At 43.7% G+C, this 21,324-nt stretch overlaps 1 protein-coding gene across 1 annotated transcript in view; it reads right to left on the reverse strand.

The window, feature by feature from the left end:
- Positions 1-8,058: 8,058 nt before the first annotated feature.
- MAMLD1 (mastermind like domain containing 1) overlaps positions 8,059-21,324 on the reverse strand; it is a 96,182-nt gene continuing 82,916 nt past the window's right edge. The window contains exons 3-5 of the mRNA XM_036740309.1: positions 13,612-13,767; positions 11,179-11,263; positions 8,059-10,302 (exon numbers count right to left, since the gene is read on the reverse strand). Coding sequence (XP_036596204.1) covers positions 9,287-10,302; positions 11,179-11,263; positions 13,612-13,767 — 1,257 coding nt within the window. The 3' untranslated portion in view covers positions 8,059-9,286. The remainder of the gene's footprint in view (positions 10,303-11,178; positions 11,264-13,611; positions 13,768-21,324) is intronic.

Consider the following 21,324-nt stretch of genomic DNA (forward strand, 5'->3'; position numbering starts at 1 on the left):
TGGCTGGCCTGTTATTAACTTGCTGGTAAAGGCTGGGGAGAGAAGGGGAAGAGACAGTGAAGAAGTAGGCAGCCTCTTGCCATTTCTCTCCTGCCTTATTGGGCCATCGTCCTTATCCTCATCCTCTTATTCTTCTTCCCCAATCTTGACCAACAAGATGGAGGACTGGCCATTTTCTCTGGTCCCCAGGACCTCCCAAACCTCTCCAAAACAGGATTTCGGAGCCAAGGGAGAAACTTCAGCTATCTCCATAGGACATCAAGAGCTCCCAAGAAGGTAAAAACTCTGCCAACTAACACGCCTCTCTCCCTCTGTAGTGCTTGAGGTTTGTGACGTCTTTGTGCAGCTCTGCCGCCCCTAAATCCACTTCATGCACAAGTCAAGAAGAACGAGGTTTGCAAAGGGATTTCCTTACAAGTGTCCTGTGGCGTAGGTAGCACAAGTATTATAATCACCACTTTACAAATGAGCAAACTGAACCTTGGAGACATTAAGTTTGAGAAGCAGTATAGCACAGTGACTGGAGAGCTGGGTTTGGAGATAGAAAGATGAGGGTTCAAATCTTACTTCAGACAATTCCCAGCTGTGTAACCCTGGGCATGTCAGCTAACTTCTTTGGATCTCAGTTTCCTCATCTGTAAAATGGGGATAATGTAAAATGTAGCACCTCCTTCCCAGGGTTTTGGTTTTTTTTTTTTATGTGAGGCTCAAGTGAGCTCATATATATAAAGTACTCTGCAAACTTTAAAGTGCTATCTGAATCCATCATCCATTCAGCTCTCAAAGAGCTTTTCCTAAAGGACAGGGCCAACCATGCCACCCCCACCATGGAACAAATGAGAGCCTAATGAGTAGCAGGTAGGGTCCTGCTCTTGGAGTCAGGCAGACCTGGTTCAGATTATACCTGACACTTACTAGCTGTGTAATCCTAGGCAAATCACTGTGCCTCAGTGTCATCATCTGTAAAATGAGGGGGTTGGACTTGATGGCCCTTTCAGCTCTAAATCTGAGGGGGCATATTAGAGAGAAGTTACAGAGATGAAATCAACAGGATTTGGCCACAGATTGGATGGTGGGGAGGGGTGAAAGGGAGTGAGGAGTTGAGGAGGACTCCTAGCTTGTGAACCCGACGGATGGGAGGATGATGTTGCCCTTTACAGTACTAGGGAAGGTAGGAGGTGGAGGAGGGTTTGGGGAGAAAGATAATGAGTTCAGTTTTGGATATGTTGAATTTAAGATGTGTACTGGACATATTCAAATTGTCTGGTAGTTTCCAATTGTCCAGAAAGTAGTTGCAGATGTGACATTGGAGGTCAGCAGAGAGTTTGGGGCAGGATGGGTAGATTTGAGAATTGTCAGTATGGTAGCTGATGAGATCACCAAGTAAAGTAGTATAGATGGAGAAGAGAGGAGGGCCCAGGACAGAACCTTGTGGAACACTATGGTCCAAGGGCATGAGGTATATGAGGATCTGGCAAGGGAGACTGAGGAGTGGTCAGAGAGACAGGAGGAGAACCAGGAGAGAATGGGGTCCCGAAAACCTAGAGAGAAGAGAGTATCAAGGAGGAGAGAATGATCAACAGTGTCAAAGGCTGAAGAGGGGTCAAGGTGAGTGAGGCTTGAGAAAAGGCCGTTGGATTTGGGAACTAAGAGATCCCTGGCAATTTTGGAGGGAGCCATTCAGTGGAGCCATAAGGTTGGAAGCTGGATTGTAAGGGGTTAAGAAGAGAGTGAGAGGAGAGAAAATGGAAGTGTCTGTTGTAGAGGCTCTTTTGAAGAGTTCAGCTACAAAGGGCTGAAGAGATATAGGAGTATGGTGGGGATGGAAGGATCAAGGTAGAGTTTTTCAGGTTGTGGGAGACATTTGGGAAAGAGCTAGTAGATGGAGAGATTGAAGAGAAGAGATTGAGTGAGGATGACAGAGGGGCGATCTGTGGAGGGTGTAGAAAGGAACAGGATCACTTGAGTTGGTGGAAGGCTTAGTTTGGTATGGAGTAAGATCACCTTGTCATGTGAGTCAGGGTGAGGAGGAGATAGTGGCAGAAGGTGTCTGAGTGGTAAGAGTGGAGGAAGGGTGAAGAGGAGGGAACTCCTGATGGATGGCCTCCATTTTCCCCTATAAAAGATGAGGCAAAGTTCTCAGCTGAGAGACAAAGGGTAGGGCATGGGAGGTTTGAGGAGGGATGAGAAGGTTTGGGAGAGTTGATATGGACGGTGGCGGGTAGAAAAGGACTGCCCAGCAGTAGCGATGATCCAAGTATGCCCATCACCCACTGTGGCTACACCGTACTGTGAATACATAGACATCTCCCTGAACCGTCCCACCTCCAAGATCCCAGACTCTGAATTTGATCACTGACCTTCACCTTTCTTCTGTCCTTTCACTAAATTATTCTTCGAAAACAAAGGACCAAGAACCACAACAAGAACTTTGATCTTCTCCTAAAAGTGGTTCTGAGACCCTGTCCTGTAATTTCATCCAATTTCTTCCTTCCTTCTTCCGAGTTCACTTACCTCCTCTCCAGGCTTCACTCCATCCAGTCGGCCCCTTCAGGAGTTCCTTAACCACCAGCCTAGAATCTCTTTGCCCCCTTCTGAACCTTCCACCACAGTTGCCCTCCTAATTCTCCATCCAAGGTGCCGCCCAGTATCTGATTTCTCTGCTTCTGTTCCCAGGCTGCTGAATGTTGCTGGACAAAGTCTGAAAATTGTGTTGAAAATACCCACCATAGATTTGGGTCCACGCTGTTCCTCAGCAATGCTTCTGTTCAACATTTATTGATTCTTTATATCATTCTGTGCCATCACTGCTCCCAACTTCTTTCCTGTTCCTCAAGCAGTCAGCCCCACCTCTACCACCTCCACTTAAAGCACACAACTCATCCCCTATTTCACTGAGATCTAGGCTGTCCAGTTTGGACTCTTCCTTCATGGGCATCTAGGTGCTCAGTGGCTAGAGAATGAGACCTGGAGTAAGGGAGGCCTCAGTTCCAATGTGGTCTTAGATACTTGCTGTGTGACTTTGGGCAAGTCACTTCACCACTAGCTGCCTCAGTTTCCACATCTGTAAAATGGGGATAATAATAGAACTCATAATATATCACACTTAGCACAGTACCCGGCACATAGTAGGCACTATATAAATATTATCTATTATGATAATCCAACTTTTTGTTCTCACCCCTGCACTGAAACTCCTTTGTCAAAGGTCAATGACCTCCTCGTTGCCAAATCCGGTGACCTTAACTCAGCCCTTTATGTTATTGAACATCCCCTTTTAGATATTATCTCCTCTCACCTTGAAAATACCATACTCTGTTGTATCTCCTCCTCCTCCTTTCTCTCTCTCTCTCTCTCTCTCTCTCTCTCTCTCTCTCTCCCTCTCCTCCTCCTCCTCCTCCTCTCTGTGCCTCGCACCCCCACCCTCACTATTTCTTTCCCCAATTTCTTAGTGTTTTGGCTCCTCTGAGTTCTGTCCTCACAGCTTTTTTCTCTTCTCCCAGGTTTCACCTGCTCCCTATCTGTGGCTGACCGGCACATCTAGATGTTTAGCCTTTATCCTCCCTTTTGGGTTGGAGATCCTCCTTTATGACTCCCTACTTCATATCTCTACCTGCCTGTCCTATGCTGTCTCAAATTCAACGAGTCCAAAATGGAATTTTCCCACCCTCCCTCAATACCACAGCCATTCACTTCCTGCCCCACAATGGAGACCTTGCTATCACCCCTTGCTCTTCCCTCTCATTATCTCTTCATGGCCAACCAGGTCAATTGCAGTTGATTCTTCCTTTGTCATGTCTCTTGTTGATTAGGATAGTGTGGAGATCTTGGGCTGAATGGTGAGATAAAGAGTTGGCCCTGAAGGCAGGAAGGCTTCAGGTTCAATCCTGCCTCTGACATTTCCTAGCTGAATAAACTTGGGCAAATCATCTGGGTCACAGTTTCCCGATCTGCAAAATGGGGATGATAATCCCCATAGTGCCTACCTCCAAGGGTTGTTTTGAGGCTCTAATGTGATATAAATAATGTGTGCAAAACATTTTGTGAGCCTTAAAGCACTGTAGAAATGTCAGTGCAATTATTCCCCAGCCTCCTATCCATTTTCACTGCCACCACCCTGGCATGCCCTCCTATCTATCCACCTGCCTGATCAGCTGTGAGAGCCTCCCAAGCTGTCTCCCTCCCCTTGGGTCTTACGTTCATACTGTTTTGAGGCTGGTTTCCCACTTGCTCGAACATTATTGTACAACTCCACTGCTCAAAACTCTCCACAGGCTCCCTGTTATCCTTGTCTGATAGTAGCTGGGTGACCCTGGGCAAATCAACAGCCCTAAGCCTTGGTCTTCCCCCTCTAGAATGGGGATGATAGTGCTTACAAAGAGTGTCTCTGAAAGTTATTGTGAGGAAAATACTTTGTAAAGCTGAAAATGTATATGTGAGCTATTATTATTAGTCAATCAATCAAAAAATTTGTTAGGAACTTCCTCTGTATCAGTTAAAATTGAAACTCCTTAGGTTGGCATTGAAGGCCCTCAACAGTCTGGTGCTAGCACTTCTTTCCATTCTCCCCTTCTACTACTTCCCTCCAGATGCTCCCTGCTCCAAACTAGATTATTTGCTCATCTCCTGTAAATGTCCTGCCCACCGTCATGCCAAACCTTGCTCCCTAGCATCTCCTCTGTCTATTAACAGACCCAACTTAAGTGCTGTCTCCTCTAGGAAATGTCTTTGCTCCTCACCATCTTTCAGAGATTGTGGACAGTGGCTCACACCTGCCAATTCTTCCAGTACCCAAAGATGTTGTTCATCGGGTCTAGGTGACTTGAGCTCTCCAAGGACAGCTAAGTGATTTCCAATCTCCTCACTTGCTATCAACTCCCTAGTAGTCATTTTTGCTCTGTCTTTTCTAGTCCAAAGGTCATTCTCCTTGGCAAAGAAAACAGAAGCAAAAAATGTATATAACAGAAGTAAATAAAGTAAGTCTTTAAATACCAGGTTGTTTGTATCTTATCTTTGAGGCAATGGGAAATCTTTGAAATGAGGAAGTGATAGGGTCAGACTCCGGCCATAGGAAGGCTATTTTGGCAGCACTGTGGAGGATGGATTGAAGCGTAGGGATCAAATTAGAAGGTGGTCAGAATGGTCCTGGTGAAATATGACGGGAGCCTTGTGAGTTTAGAGGAAATGGATGCAAGAGTATAAGAAGGAGAGTCACTAAGATCTGGCCATTGATTAGATCCGAGGGATAATGGAGAGGTTATAATCAAAGATGACTCCGAAGTTGAGAAGGATGGTGGCACCCTTGAAAGAAATTGGGAAGTCTGGTGGAGGGGTAGGTTTAGGGAAAAGCTAATGCATTCTCTTTTGGACATGTTGAAAATTTGAGATGGTTAGGGGACATCCGGGCAGAGATGTGCAGTTGGCAGTTGACAATGAGAAACTCTAGTTCAAGAAAGAGTTTGTACTTTATTTAGGTATCTGGGGCAGCATAATACCTCTTCTAAGCCATCTTGGATCTAGGCCTCAGCACAGTGAAGATACTTGGGACCTTTTGCTTCCAGGGACTCAGGAGAGAGCTGAGTGCCTGCATCATGGGTAGGGTGTCTTTTGGTTGTGACTCATTCCAAGATAGCATGGGTACAGAGTATGAGCTCAGCCCAAAGACCTTATCACTGTCCTATCCCCAGCTTCTGGGAGTCAGAAGCAGTGAGGATAGAGGTTTCCTCTTAACTAATCATCCCCCAATCTATGGTGGACAAATCCCTCTCTCCCACTCTCTTTATCCCCATGTTACAGAGTCCATGAGACAAAAATCCTTTCCCCATCCCATTTCTCCTCATACTTTCATCTGTTCAGCCTTACCCCTCCACAATCCATATCCTCTCATCCTTCCATTCTATTACCCCCTCTGAAATCTTCACTCTCTTGTTAGCCGACTCTCCTTTATCCTGAATCACTTCACATTTTTCATTCTCTTAGGCTATCAGAAACTTAGCTTTCTTCAAGATTAGCTCCATCCATCTTTATTACCTGAACCAACTCCTTCTCAGTAATCTATTGGCTTCCGGATTGTTTTCCCTTCTTTCTCAGTTTGGTATCTGGCTTGGGATACCTCTCCACTCCAACCTCTGCCTTCATATTTGGAGATCTCAACATACATGTCAATGTCCCCCTGAGCCCTCAGGCTTCTTCTTCAACCACCCCATAGCTTCCTTCTACTTCAGCCACTTACTATTGATCTGACCGTCACCCAGAATTATTTCATTTGCTTGATCCAGAGCTCTGAAATTCTTTTCCCCAAATACAACCCCCTGTTATTCAATCTCTCCTTTTGATTCACTTCTCTTAAACCTATTCTTTGTCCTCATCATGACCCCAGGCCCTCCAATCTTCCCTGTTCTCCCAATCTATCACCCCTACTCTGGCCTCCCTGCCTGCCTTTCAGTTGTGACCCCATGCAGCTGTACTGACTGGGTTCACTACAACTATAGATCTAATCATAGCCGGGCCTTCATCCCTATATGGTCGTTGTTTTATCCTTCCCCCATTGACTACCATACTCTCCAGAGCTGCTTATTCTAAACCTTTTGTTCTCTTGCTAGGCCTCCTCCCTAGTAGCAGAGGACCTTACCACCTGCTTCCCTGAAAAATAAGGGTCATGGTTGCTCTCTTCTCCATTTCGCAGCTCAGAAGATCCTTTCGTCATACTCCATTTCTCTGTTTCTTTACTCTAGTCCTGGACAAAAAGGTGAACCTTCCCTTTGCCAAGGCTAATCCTCCCACTTATGCTGTTGACTTGAAGTATATACTAACAATTATGGAGGCAGCCAGTGATCCAGGGGCAGGAGTGACCAACTGAATCTCTTGCTTCGTCTTCCAAACAGCTTAGGCTGATGGCACAGAAGACATCGTCAGGGCTCCCTTCCTTTACCTCCCCTACCCACTTTGGTAGACTGTACACATTGTTTAACTGACAAACCAGAAGGATGGGCTGTGAGAGGAGGTCATTGAATCTCAGCTACTTCTCTGGTCTCCCTTATTTCAACACTTCCTGCTTCCCTCCCCGCCCCAACCTCCCCTACTCCTATCTCTCCCCCCTCCCCCCTGCATTGATCTGGGTGCTCTGTTCAGGACATTAAGAGTGTGAGTGAGAAAGACTAAGTGTGCTTGGTTTCTTAGCTGTTCTTTTAAATGTTTTGATTAAGCAGCAGAGATTCTCCATCAGAGAAGGGCTGTTTGGGAAGGAGAATTGCCGTATGATATCACTTTTCAAAGGCTTGCCTACATAGGGAATGAAGGGTGATCATAGTTTTGTCTTTCAATGGCTTTCCCATTGAAACATTACTGATCCATAGCAGTGCTGATCTTTGAAGGGGCCATCTTTTTAATATCTTACAGAATAATATCTCTACAGAACTCCACCTTACAGAATAACATGAAGCAGACTTTTTGTTCCTGTGCCAAGTACTTGTAAGTGCTCTTTCTTTCTAATGGAAAATTCAGGGTCAGAGATCCACATTCTGGCCTCAGTTCTGCCACTATATGGCATATAGGACCTTGGGCAAATTACCTCACTACCATGGGCCTCTGTAAAGGGACTAGAATAAGTGAATTCTAAGATCTCTTCCAGCTCTAACATCTTATGATTCTAGCTCCATGCTCGAGGAATTGCTGCTCTGCATTGGTGGAAGGTGTTTCCACGCTGGGAGCTGCCTAACACTAATGAACTCCCAGGTCTGAACTGAAAAGAAAAGGTCTAAAGTAACTTGCCAAGATTTACACAGAGGCAGAAAAGAAAGGAACAGAGAACTGACTGTCCCTGTTGTATTGGTGTAGGAATTTAAAGTGTGCTGAATTATCGGACTAAGTTTGAAATCTCTCTGGGTCAAGCGTAATGCCATATCAAAGGTTTTAAAAGTTGGTCACTGAGGGATCTGAACTGTGGCCTATGGTGGGAATCCTTTCTTTCTCTCCCTGCTCATCAGGAGATACATATGAGCCCCCAAGAGCGTAGGACACTGGCAGACCCAGAGCCAATGAACAAAATGAACACAATTCTGCAGTTCTCTCATGGCAGTTTATTATGGCATGAAGGAAGAACCATCCTGTGCTCAAAGCTGATGCTATATTACAAATGTATGGCTGAAGTAGGATGTGACTATTAAAATAGGATTCCACAAAGCATGAACATTTTAAGGCATTTACAATACAGTGGCTCTTCTATAAACAGACACTTAAATATACATGACTGTAGCTGCAGACAGAAACCATCAGAGAGACAAATCCCAAATTAACTCTTCATATCAATAGACTCTTCTCCTGAACTCCAAGTCTTACATTCAAACACATATTGAAAGGCCTTATAACCAGGAACAAATCACCTGTACACTACAGATATACACGCTAGGGGTGCCGAGACCGGAGGCAGCCTTTTTTCCAGTCTGAATGAGAATGGTAAGGATGCTTTGCAGTCTCTCCAAGGTCATCATTCAGAGCAAGGCGAGCTTCTCCAGGAGACTTGCATGGGGTGGCCCATCCAGGGCTTAAAAGATTCCTTCCAATTGTCAGTATTTCTCATCATGGAGGAGGTTGCTGCTTAGCCCATCTCCACGCTAGACACTTAGCATGCTCATCAGAGGCATCCAAGAGAAATGGGAAGGAGACAAGAAGTCCCAAGGCATTCGTATTCCTGGTCTTCCATTTGGCACTTGCTCAGTTTGCCTAACACCCCTAGTTTGCCTTACATTATGTCAAACGCACGCGTGTTTCAAGCGGTAATACACAGTATTACGGAAACTAACAAAATGATTTGCATATTTGTAACAAGGTGTAACAAGCAAAACTTCTATAATAAAACAATACATAAGCCAGAGATTTATTTACAAACTGTCACAAAGAGAAGTATAAATACTTCTATATTGAATGCTTAAGAAAACACCATTTACAAAATTTGGATATATACAGTCACTTGAAAAATGGCCAATATTCAACTTTGTCACAGGTAAAGAACTGGCTCCAACTCAGTAATGGACAAAAACTAGCTTTGGGTATGTGCCTGTATGGTTGGGGTTTTGTTTTTATTTTTGTTTGATGTGTGTGTGTGTGTGTGTGTGTGTGTGTGTGTGTGTATGAGTGTGATTGTGTGAGTGTGATTGTGTGTGTGTGTGTGTGTGTGTGTGTGGGCGTGCGCATGTGCGCAGTGGGACTATGTTGTTCTGTTTTGTTTCCTCACACCACCACCCCCAGCCGGGGAAGGAGGGGATCAAATGTGGGTACCTGCCGAGAGCTAAACGTGACCAGAACTCTGAGTGTGCTGGCCCAAGATGTCGTCGATCATTCTCAGGTTGTTCAGCCACTCTTCATCATTGTTGCTGCTGCTTTTCATGAGGGAATCGATGAAGTCTGTCTCACTGCAGCTGTCTGGCAAAATGGAATCATTCTGCTGGGGGCCGAAATCATACTGGGCCAGCTCGGCCGAAGCACCCATCCTGCTGAAGGTCCCAGACGCCTGGCTTGTGATGGGATAGCTCGGTGGCTCGATGCCTTGGGCTGGGCTGATTGGGTTGAAACTAGACACGCTTTGGGGTATGGGTTTCATGACATTCATAGCTGGCAATGGGGTTCGAGTTAGACTTTGTCTCAAACTCTGGCTGTTAAGCATGTTGAGGCTTTGAGCAGGCTGGCCTACGTTCACTTTTGGAATCTGCCTGACTCCAGGGGCAATCTGATTGGGGGGTATCACTGACTGAGGTGAAAATTGTTGACCTGTTAGATTGGATCTCACATTTTGTTTGGAGAAAAGAGGATTGGTGGAGAACTGCTGAATGCTGGTGTCTATTTGGCTCTGATTTGGCATTCGAGAGGCCACTGTAGAGATCCATGCCTGAGGGGAGGAATTGGGATACATGTTGGAAATCCGGGGCATATTGGGCTGCCGTAACTGGTGAGGGCTTGCAGATTGGTTTGCTAAGGAGCTGGAACTGAACCCAGTCAGGGTCATTCCAGGTTTGATTGCTGAATGACTGCTGTGAACCGTCTGGCTGACAGAGCTCAGACTAGCTGAAGTTTGGTTCTGGCGCATGGAGACATTGAAGTCGGAGCCAGAGGGAAAAATTCCCTGTTGTTTCCCCGGGGTCTGGGGGATCATAACCATGCCCCCTGCGCTCTGGTTTCCAGTAGTTGAACTGATTCCAGGGGTCAAGGTGTTCTGAAGGATCCCAGGTGTGGATGGCATCCTGCGAGGACTAGGTGAGGGAGTCGGCATGGACTGGCCACAGTCAGAAGGCATCTGCTGTGGCATGGCTGCTCAAAGAAAGGAACATGGTAAATGGAACATTCTTGCTCTAGTGGCATGATGAGAGTGGGGTGGGTAGGAAAGAGCTACACCAGGTGCAGTGTGGGAAGAGGAGGATGGAAGTACCCGTGGGGAAGCATTGGGTAGGAGAAAACCAGGTATCACCTGACCTGCAAGGTACGGGCGAGTTAGGGGAAAGCAGAGTCATGAACCAGATCTTTGCCCTCCCACCCCTAAGTCTGTTTTTGCTATGGTACTTTGAATTTACTCTCAGAATCATTGCTAGTTAGTCCTTTGTCTAGTATCTGTTTGTCTGTCCATCCATCCATCTATCTCTCTATTTTTAAGACTAGATCTCCTATCTCACCCTGGGTGGAAGGGCCCAGGCCTGATCCCGGTATTGATCGGCATAGAAGCTTTAACCTGCTCCATTTTTCTGACCTGGGTTGGTTTGCCCCTCCTTAGGCAGCCTAGTGAACTTCTGCCCTACAGGGTTTACCATATTGGTGCCACACTTAGTGTAGATATCCAACTAGCTTTAGTCCTACTGCAGCTCAGAACTCCCGAGCTCCAGCGATACACCGGTTTCTGTCTTCTCAACAGTAAGGACTATATGCATATGTGCTACCATACCCAGGATCAACTGTTAGTCTTCAAGAGACAAATTTATTTTGATTTCTCTCTTGAGCTAAATAGGAAATTTTCATTTTGGAAAACTTTTCTTTCAATTGAGATACCACTTGGGCCATAAGCAAATGGCTATACCACATGTTGAGCTTTAAGGGCAACAGATTCCAACTAGAAATATTTCATGAAAGACCTTGCTGGCTTCTAGACCTCATGTCCCCTCTAAAGTTTGAATAAGAGTGAGGTTAGCTCCTTACTTGAAAACTGACTCATCTGTTGGCAGAGAAAGGGAGTCCGCTGGTCAGATGGCACTGCCATGACATTTGGTCTCTGCTTTTCCTGCTAAAGAGAAAATGCAAAAGACACATTACATGAGGGCTATTAAGAACACCGATGAGGAACAGCATCTGGCAAGCACTAAGCGAGCGAGGCTATGACACTGTCTGCGTATGGGAGAGTGAACAGGCACATCATAGATTTGGCAAAGGAAAAATGACAGCCAGTCACTTGCACCATGCACCTGAGTTCGCCTAGTTCAACGCAATGCAATTTGAGGCACCACTGGAGATACAAAGACAAGGATGAAATAGTCCTGTCCCTCAAGAATTTTACATTCTACTTGGAGTGATGCAACATGAGTATAAGAAAGCAAGGATAAACTCTACAAAAAGTCATTTTGGTAAGGCCTTGAATAGGAGGCAGCGACCGAGCTGTGCTTTGAAGGAAGCCAGGGATTCTAGAAGGTGGAGGGGAGACAGAGAGGATCACCTACGTAAAGGCAAAGAGGTAAGAGATGAAATGAAATGTCATTTGACTGGAACAGAGAATACATTAAGGGGAGTAATATAAAATCAGATTGGAGCCATGGGTGGAGCCAGGTTGTAGGGATTTCAGTGTAAGACTGAGGACATTTGTATTTTATTCTAGAGGCAATAGGGAGCCATTAAAGATTTTTGAAAAGGAGGTGTGTGGTCAGATATGTGTTTTAGGAACATTAACTTGGCAGTGGTGTGGAGGATGGATCTTTCTTTTTGCCTTTAAAAATACTTTGTCTGTTTTAATTGACAAAAATCTGCCTTCTGATCCTTAGAACCCCCACTCCTCCAGCTGAGAACAGAAGATAAACAAAACCTGTCACAAACATTTATAGTCAATCAAAACAAATGTCCACATGGGCCACGTCCAAAAAATGCTTGTCTCATTCCACACTCTGAGTCCTCCACCTCTCTATCTGAAGGTGGGTGGGATGCTTCATCATTAGTTCCCTAGAATCCTGGCTGGTCATTACACTGAAAAGAGTTCCTAATTCTTTCAGGGTTGTTTGCCTTTACCGTATTGTTGTCATTGTATAAATTATTCTCCTGGTTATGTTCACTTTACTCTGTAACAGTTCATACAAGTCTTCCAGGTTTCTCTGAAACCCTTGGAAGATAGATTGGAAGGCTGGATGCAGGAACACCAATTAGGAGGCTATTTCAGTGGTTTAGTTGAGAAGTTATAAACCCTGACCTGGGAACTAGGGGAAAGGTTGTATGAGCAGAGAGAAGTGGACAGATGCAAGAGACATTGTGGCAGTACGATCAAGAAGACTTGGTAGCTTAATGAGGGAAGGATAACAATCAAAGAATGACTTCAGAGTTGGCAGCCTAAGTAACTGGTAGGATGGTGGTGTCCTCAACAGACGTGGGGGAATTTGTAGGAGGGGTCACTTTGGGGGAAAATAGAATGGGTTCTAGTTGGGTATGTTGAGTTAGAAATGTTTATGGAATATTCAGGTAGAAACGTCTAGTTGGCACTTGGCTATATGGGGTGAACTTTGGGAGAGAGACGAGGTCCAGATATATAAAGATTTGGGTGTCATCTGTATAGAGGTCATAATTGACCCCCTCAAGAGTAGAGAACTGAGAGAGAAGAAAAGGCCCAGGACAGAGTGTTGGGGGATTGTCTACGTTTAGTGGAGAAGAAAATGATAATGAAGATCCAACAAAGGAGAATGAGAAGGAAATCAGATAGGAAAAGAGAACCAAGAGAAACAAAAGCTAAGGGAGGAGTGTCCAGGAAAGGAGTAGGTAATCAACAGCATCAAAAAATTGGCAAGACATCAAGAGGGATGAAGACTGAAATAAATAGTTTTATACTGTAAGTAACCACGCTCTCATTGCCAAACATTCTTCTCCTTTAACTCCTGACACCCTTCAAATCTAGAGAGAAACCTGTCTTTAGCCTCAAACCTACTGGGAGACCAGACAGGGAGCTTGGTGTCTTCCAGTGGAAAAGCAAGAATGGAAGGGGCAAGTGGGCCATTGTCCTAGTCCACAATCCTGAAGCATCTCAGAGTTGGCAGAGGGAGGGACAGAGGAGCCAGCCATAGTTGGCCAAGGGGCATAGAAGTCACATAAAATCTTTGGCTAGCTAGTTTGGCAGAAAAATTTGTAGCTCCACCACTGAGTTCTGTACTCACTCCACCATGGAAGCCTGCTAACTGGGGTGCCAGTAGGATATGATGGCAGCTTCTAGGATCTACATGGACAACTGATGATTTGAGATGCAACATTAAGTGTTCTAAGGCCAATCCGCACCTGCCTTTCCAACCCCCTCCACCCAAATAAGAAACTCAGCTCCCGTGAACTGAAGAACGCCTGTCAAACTACTTGGGTACACACTGCCCATGGAAGCTGCATGACTCAAACCTGCATGATATGCTGCCTGCGCAGGATCTGCTGCTTGAGCAGATGGTTTCTCATGCATCCATTCACTGTGGCCGGAGTGGCTGCTGAAATGGAGCTGCCTGCACTCTGGAGAGGGCCTGCTTCCTGAAGTCTGGCAGCAATGCCGGGATTCCCATCCTGCCAAGAAAGTAGAAAGAACAAAATTGTACAGGGAAGATTACAAAAGAAACCATTTTAATGAGCAGTGGGTTTTCCTTTCTGTCCCAACCTCAGCCCACTTCCTGTCTTATGTCCCACTACACCCTCCAGTAGACCTTTCAGAGCATGGGGATAGAAGGGCGCATTGATCAGCGGACCATGGGGAACTGAGAGGTTCTGTTTGAACTCCTCTTCCTGGTACCTGATTGTGTCAGAGCATTAAGGAGAAGGGAATGTGGCATTTTGGGGGGACTCAGAGATACCTCTTCCCTTCCTCCCTGATCTGGTCTCCAGACACGGCTCAGATTAAACCAAAGTCCTAAGCACTTTGCCATAGTTACAGCTCTGTCTAGAAAATGGTGGGGGAGGAGAATCTCTACAGAAGGACAAAGAGAAAAATGAGCAAAGGACATGGAGAGGAATGAAAGGCTGCCCTACGAGACTGTATGAAGTAAGGGCAGTAATTTTACTCTATGGCACACATGACAACAATAATATAAATACTAGCAGCTGACATTCATTTAATACTTTAAGGTTTGCAAAGTGTTTTAAATGCATTTACCTCATGTGATCCTCATAAGAACTCTCTGAGGTAGATGCTATTATTACTGTCACTTTTCACATGAGGAAACTGAGGCTCAGAGAGGTTAAGTCATTTATCCTGGGTCACACAACTAGTAGCTAGTTAGTGTCTGAGATAGGATTTGAACCCAAGTCTTCCCGATTCCAAGTTCGGTACTCTAATTGTGATCCTGGAAGGCTTATATCAAAAGGGGTAAGCAAATCAAAGTGTGAGTAGCTCAAAGGAATAAAATGGCTAGCCCAACCATGGAGGGATTCCCAAGTCACAGTAGCACTGACAATACATGTATACCCCACACCATGGATTGCCAGGTTTTCGGCATCTTCATCAATTTTGAACAGCCGATGTTGAGTACCACTTCCCAGCATGATTCACTTCACAACATCTGAGTGTGAAAGTGAACACCTGGTTGGTAAAAAGCTGAAAGAAAGGAATCAGAGAAAAACCCTAACTCAGATATGAAGAAAAGAACCACAGAAAGTTAAAGTTTAAGGAACTTTGGGGAGTCTTCTACTCAAAACCTTTCATGTTACAGATGGGGAAACTGAGGTGGGAGGGGTGACTTGGCAAAAGTCATAGAGCTAATTAACAACAGAGCTGAAACTAGCACCTAGTTAGCGGACACGTAGTCCAGTGCTTTTTCCACCATGCCATATTGCCAAACAGAGCATCGACACTCAGATTCCTATTCCTGCTTTCATATCCAACTTTCCCATTATTAGGGTTTGTTATCATTGGCAGAAAGAACCATGCACATTCTCTCCAGCATTCTTCCCGAGGCCATGCTTCCTTTGTTTTCCAAATGGAGGCCCCCCATCCTTTGTTTCGGAATCAATGTTATCAAAGAGAAACCCAAAGAAAAGAGTTGCAGCCTTTTGACACTGAGAATTAGAAGCTTGTGAAAACAGAGAAAACAGGAAATGACCAATGTTTTTAGTGACCAGAAGGAAATGTGGCTAAAACTTGCTGCTTAGTAGCGGGATACTCTAGTTTTTTGCTTAAATACAAGAGATTACCCAAGTTTTTGGAGGATTAAAAAAAATAAAAGTAACGATGAAAGTCATCAAAATGACTCAGTGCTCCTTAGTTGAGCATTAAGTTATAGTAAGGCACAGTGGATGGCAGAGAAATGTCTAAAAACAAGTTTGTCCAAAGATTTCTCCCTAAAATCCAAAGCAATCACTGGCATTGTCACCATGATTTTCTATGTGTTAGGTGGATGTGGGCTTTGCTATGAGGATAGGTATGCTGCCATACCATATTTTTCGGAGGCTGCCACATTTTGTCCCTCCCTCTTTCAGTGTTTCTATTGCACTTCAAAGTGGGAAAGAACATTCAGTCACTTTCACTTTGCTAGAAGCAAGGTCTGGGGACCTTTCATTGAATAGGGCCCGTCTGGATGTCTTAAAGCTTCCTGAGTGGTTCTTTTGTGTGCCAGCTGGGTAGGGTTGAGAGACTAACATAGCTGAAAATATGTTGACTAGCTCTGAGGCATGTTGGCCAGGGTGGCCTCACTCTGAAAGAATGACAACACGTTCCAAAAGCAGCAGCAAGGCAGTGGTGCAATGTGGCATAGTTTTGGTGGATGGCTGCTATAGCGAGAGAGGAAAGAAATGGAGCAGCAGGCTTCCAGCTCTCACCAAGAATGATACAGGGTAGAAGGGCTATGAAAAGAGAGTTCTTGACCATGCCAAGGAGCTACAAGAAGTAGAGCTGAAAAGCAGAAAGGTACAATTGGTTGCTGGGAAATGGAGCCATGAGGACTCAGGCAGGAGATATTTTCTAGCTATGGATAATACCAAAGGTTAAACCCTTCTCTGCCTCAAAACGTGGGATTTCCATGGATTTGCTTTGGGAAAAGGCCCTTCTCCACTAGCATGCTACTCAGTGGGAGATTTTATTCTTTTGTGTAGGAGGGCAAGGCTTGAGATGGTGTTGAGAACGATTCTATTTGACTTTTCCCTGTTGTTTACTTTGTTTTTCTGTCCCAGTTAACTTATAGTTCCAGCCTGGTATGTTGGTGGAATAGGTACTAGGCAGGGGCTTGGACCATACATTATCCCTCCATGGAACTCAGTAGCCTCTAAGAATTCCAGAGTGACAACATTAGTTTATATAAATTTTCCCGTGTTTATCTAAATTCTTCATCATTTCTTATGATGTAATAATATTCCATTACATTCATATCACAGTTTGTCCAGTCATCCCCAAATTGAAGGGCACCTACTTTCCTTCCAGTTCTTTGTTAATGCTAAAATTACTGCTGGGAATATTTGGATATATGAGACCTTTCTATCTTCCTTGGGGTATATGTCAAGTAGTGGGATCTTTGGGTCAAAGGATATGAACATTTTAACAAGTCTAAAATATTTTCCAGAATGCCCAGACCAATTCATGTTTCCACCAACAGTGTACCTAAGACTACTAACCTGTAATAGCACAAATAAATATGTATCATGAAAAAAAGGATTCCAGAGTGAATGGAACGTATGAATCACATATAGTAGTAGAAAAACCCATAAACCTCTACAAAGCTTCAGAAGGGTGGCAAGCATAGTAACTAGATACTTTCTCATCTACTGTGGTCTATATTCCTGCCCTAGTACCATCTATGTCCCTTTTACTCCTGATTTCTATTAATATGGAAAATAAGGATAAATTTCCTGCTTTTAGCCTTAAACCCTTTGGTGATCAGATTGACACTGGCAGTGAAAGGGAATTAAATTCTGCCATTTATTCATTCATTAATTCATTCATTCAGCCAATAGCCTACTATAATAAGCTACCGATTATGTGTAAAAACCTATTATATTACTACTCTGTGCAAATCCCTGCCCTCATGAGTTCTGTTTTGGATACGAGTTGAGTTTGAGGAGATCAAATGTAATATAGGCTGTCCCAAAAGTCCCAGTGCAATTTTAAACTTAAATAACTTTAAGCATTAATAGCTTAGTGCTACATTGAGACTTCTGGAACACCCTGTATATAGAAAATACTCTGAAATTTAATTCAGATAAACATTCATTAATCACTTAAGAGCACTGTGTTAGGTGCAGAAGGAGATATAAAGTTTTTGTAAGGCCTAGTCTCTACCCTTACAAACCTTCTAGTTAAGGAACAGGACAGACACAATTATAATATGATATTAAATGTGTATGGGAGAAGTACAAAGTGATGTATAAGCTCCAAGGAGAGGTCTCTTTGGCTGATCTTTGAGAGAAGTTACAGCAAAGTGGGGGTGGGGTAGGGCCCCAAAAAACGATATTGTAAGGGATGGAGGTGGGGGGGATAGGGAGTGAGAAAGGGTGGTAAGGAAGTAGAGATAATGGGTATAGAAAATTTTGTTAGGAAGTTTGGCAGTAAAGAAAATATACCACCCACATCTCTGCTATCACTTCAATTTTTCCCTAACTTGTCTTGCAGTGTGCAGACTGTCTGTGCTTACTGAAGCAAATGAGTTTGAGGCAAGGACAACCGTGTTGATGCTTAGCTCAGGGCTATTGCATTAGCAAGTCATAACATTAATGTCTCCCTTACTAATCTGTTCGCCCAATTTTAAGATTGTCTAAACTTCCCCTGGAAAATCATGTGAGTTTTCCCATCATGTTATTATTGCCGAGGAGGAGAAATTTCATTATTAATCCAACCACTTCACCAGGCAAAGAGACTAATTGTTGTTGCGGGGAAGGACCATCAGTGGGGATGGCTCAGTACAACTCACCAGCCAATGCCTAGAGAGGATTTCTCCATTTCAGAAAGAACTTGTACTTCTCATTATCCACTAGAGAAAAGAATCTTTACCTTGAGGAGAATTAGAATGAAATAGCTTCCATGGGAAGACAGGGAGTGAATGCAAAATCTCTTATTTTTCTAAAACATGATTAGACCAAGCCAAAAGAAAAAAAAAAGAGAGAGACTGAAATGCACAGAGACACAGAGAAATGAGGTGATGGGTTTTTTTTAACCACCACTAGTGGGAACTACTGAATTCTTTTCCAGGAGAAAACACCCTAGAAGTGTCAATACTAAGAATAGTTCTCTGATGTAGCCCAGAAAACTCCACTATCTGTAACAGAGGTTAATGAACCTCAAGATTATTCTTTTCTTTGCTCTACAAGAAAGAAAAAAAATACCTTCCTTTCTTGTCTGTGGTCAAACCAAAGCAACCCACATTTGAAACTGTCCACCTTTTGATTTTCCTATTGAAATGGACAGGAGAATACCATCTGCACAAATGACCTATAAAATCAAAGTCCCTAAAAACTATGGGTGTTCCCACATCTACAGGGGAGTGCAGTGAAGTGGGGCATTTCTAGATGAGATTGACGGATGTAAATTTGTACAAAATAGCAGGAAGCCCAGTTTGGAGAAGAATGAAAATTCCTAGACAAAAATCAACCATATATGTAGTGACGTGTGATGTATGTTGTAGGTCTGTCCTTTCTCCACAAAGCTTTTAAGGAACTAAAGATACGACCATAAAGTCTCAGAATGGCAGAATCTCTGAGTTGGTGGGGATCTCAGAGGACATCAATTCTAATCCAGACACGACCAGGAATCCCCTCTCCAATGTCCTGGCCAGACAAGCGGTCTCAAATACAGAGATACTTCAGCAGACTATTCAGTAGGTGATTGTTACATAAGACAAAGGCATTGTGGTCAAGGAAAGGACTGAAAATTTTCTTTCAGTGTAGAGTTTATCAAATCAGGATTATCTCTACTAAGGGATGCTTTGAAAAAAAGGACAAAGAACCTGAAAAGTCATTTTATTTAGGGGCTTGGAGGAAAGAATTTGGATGTAAACTCAGCTCTCACTTTTCTAAGAACATGACAAACAAATGGGGCAGGCAATGTTGGTACTACTGTGCTAAGTTTAGTTGACATTTAAAAAAAACCCAAGAAGTTGTGTGTATCAGTCACAGTTTCATATATGATCTTCTTTTTCTATTCTTTGCATATGGAATGTTCATTTTGGCCAATGTCTGTCAAATTCATAAAAAAATAAAATCACTGAAATTTAAAAAAAAATTATCTAAGTGCATGTTATTGGTATTGTGTGCAACAACTAAAGAAAAACCATCCTTCCTGATAGCCTCCCTGCCCCTCAAATTTAGCCCTTTGAAAGTCTCAAATTAGGTTTGCTGTTAGGGCTGGCTTCAGCATAGTGTGGTATCTGGGATTCCCCTTGTCCCTATCCCAAACTTCCCACCTACTTACTGAAGCCTGAAAAGTCGTTGGATGTGAGCTTTTCATTCCTACTAGGAATGAAGCCCCTTGAGGGCTGCTGTAATCTCTGCTCTGTATACAGTGGTTTAACCAGTGTTTGTTCTCCATGATTAACTACAAAAAGCTTAACATGTCCTTGTTGTATGAAGCATAGGCTCAGTATGAATGAGTTGCAGTCAAAGTGCAGTCATTAATAATAGCCAAGGAAATGATGTCCCCAAGGTCATACAAATGGGACAGCCTAGGTCTTCTGATCCTAAGGCCAAGGCTCTTTCTACCATATTGTATAATCCATGTTATCGCAGCCTTCGCTGCTTCGATAAGAGCATACATAATTCATTGGAAAGAATGTTGGCTTTGGAACCTGATAGCCTGGGTTGAGATCCTGGTTCTCCTCTTCTCCTTTACTACCTATGTGACCACAAGCAAGTCACTTTCCCTCTTAGGGACTCAGTTTCCTCATCTGTAAAATGAGGTCACTGGACTAAATGACTTTAGGTCCCTTTCAGCACTAAATTGAGGATCCTGTGATAAGGAGAGAAAGTGAAGAAGGCAGGATTGTGTAACAGAAGGAGCCCTAGATTTGGGGTCAAAAGACCCTGAGTTCAAATTCTGATTCTGATATTTAATGTGTGAGGCTGGTTAAATCACTACCCATTTCTGAGCCTTGTATTCCAAGATGCCATCTATCAACTCTATATCATCTGATCTCTGAATTGAACAAGAGGCCAAAAGAGCCTTGAGTGGTATGACTATAGAGAGAGGTCTTAGCACCTGTGGGTAGTGGGGGGAGCAGAAAGGAGCCAAATCTGGCTTATGAAGACTTGGGGTGCATTTTGGGGAGCTGCTGCTGCATCTGAAACCACTGCAGTGATTACTCTAGTAAATAATCTGTGGGCAGACATTTGGATGCTAAGAGGACTTTAAGGGAAGGACCTTGTGGGGAAGGATTTTGTCATGCCAATAACTGCTCTTCCCCATCCTCAATTTGCCTATTCTGTAAACGTGGATTTTTGAGTCTGAGTTTTTTTAAAAATAGGAACCAAAGTCTATCTGGAAGTTATCAACTGGCACATGCAGAGGATCTAGCTTAGAGTAGAATTTGGGAAGATTTTTGCAGTGAATTTTTCCACTAATGGTACAATGTATTTGTTTTTTGAAAGACACTGCTCTGATAAATCAAGCTACTGTCCTATCAGATGTATGTATGGAAAGAATTTCCATCTTGATTTTTCACTTCTACAGAGTGCATAGACTTTACCGTTTCATTTTATAGATGAAGAAACTGAGGCCCAGAGAGGAGAAGTAGCTTGTTTGAACCCAGGGCCTCTCTAACGCTTCAAATCCAACACTCTTTCTACTATACCAGCTGTTAATTGTTTTTTTTTTCCTTGTGAAAGCCTCACCTCATGAATAAACACACAAGAGTAAGTGATGCCCTTGAGACTTTGTGGATACTGTAAAAGTCCTCAGGAAATTCCTGCAATTCAGAAGCCAGTAGTTTTTGGATTTACTCTTAGAACATACAGATGGGAATCCAGGACAAAATACTAAAGTGAACCTGACAGAGTACCCATACCTGAAGCCTTTCTAGCTTAGCAGAATCTGCCACAGCTTGTATTTCATTGGCATAATCTTGGAGAACCTAGGGACAACTCTGTGCCAAGTGAAGGTGATAGAGTAAGTCTTCTCCTTAATACAATATGATTAGACTCCTCTTTATAAGG

This window comes from Trichosurus vulpecula, chromosome X (genome assembly GCF_011100635.1).
Source record: "Trichosurus vulpecula isolate mTriVul1 chromosome X, mTriVul1.pri, whole genome shotgun sequence".
NCBI lineage: Eukaryota > Metazoa > Chordata > Mammalia > Diprotodontia > Phalangeridae > Trichosurus > Trichosurus vulpecula.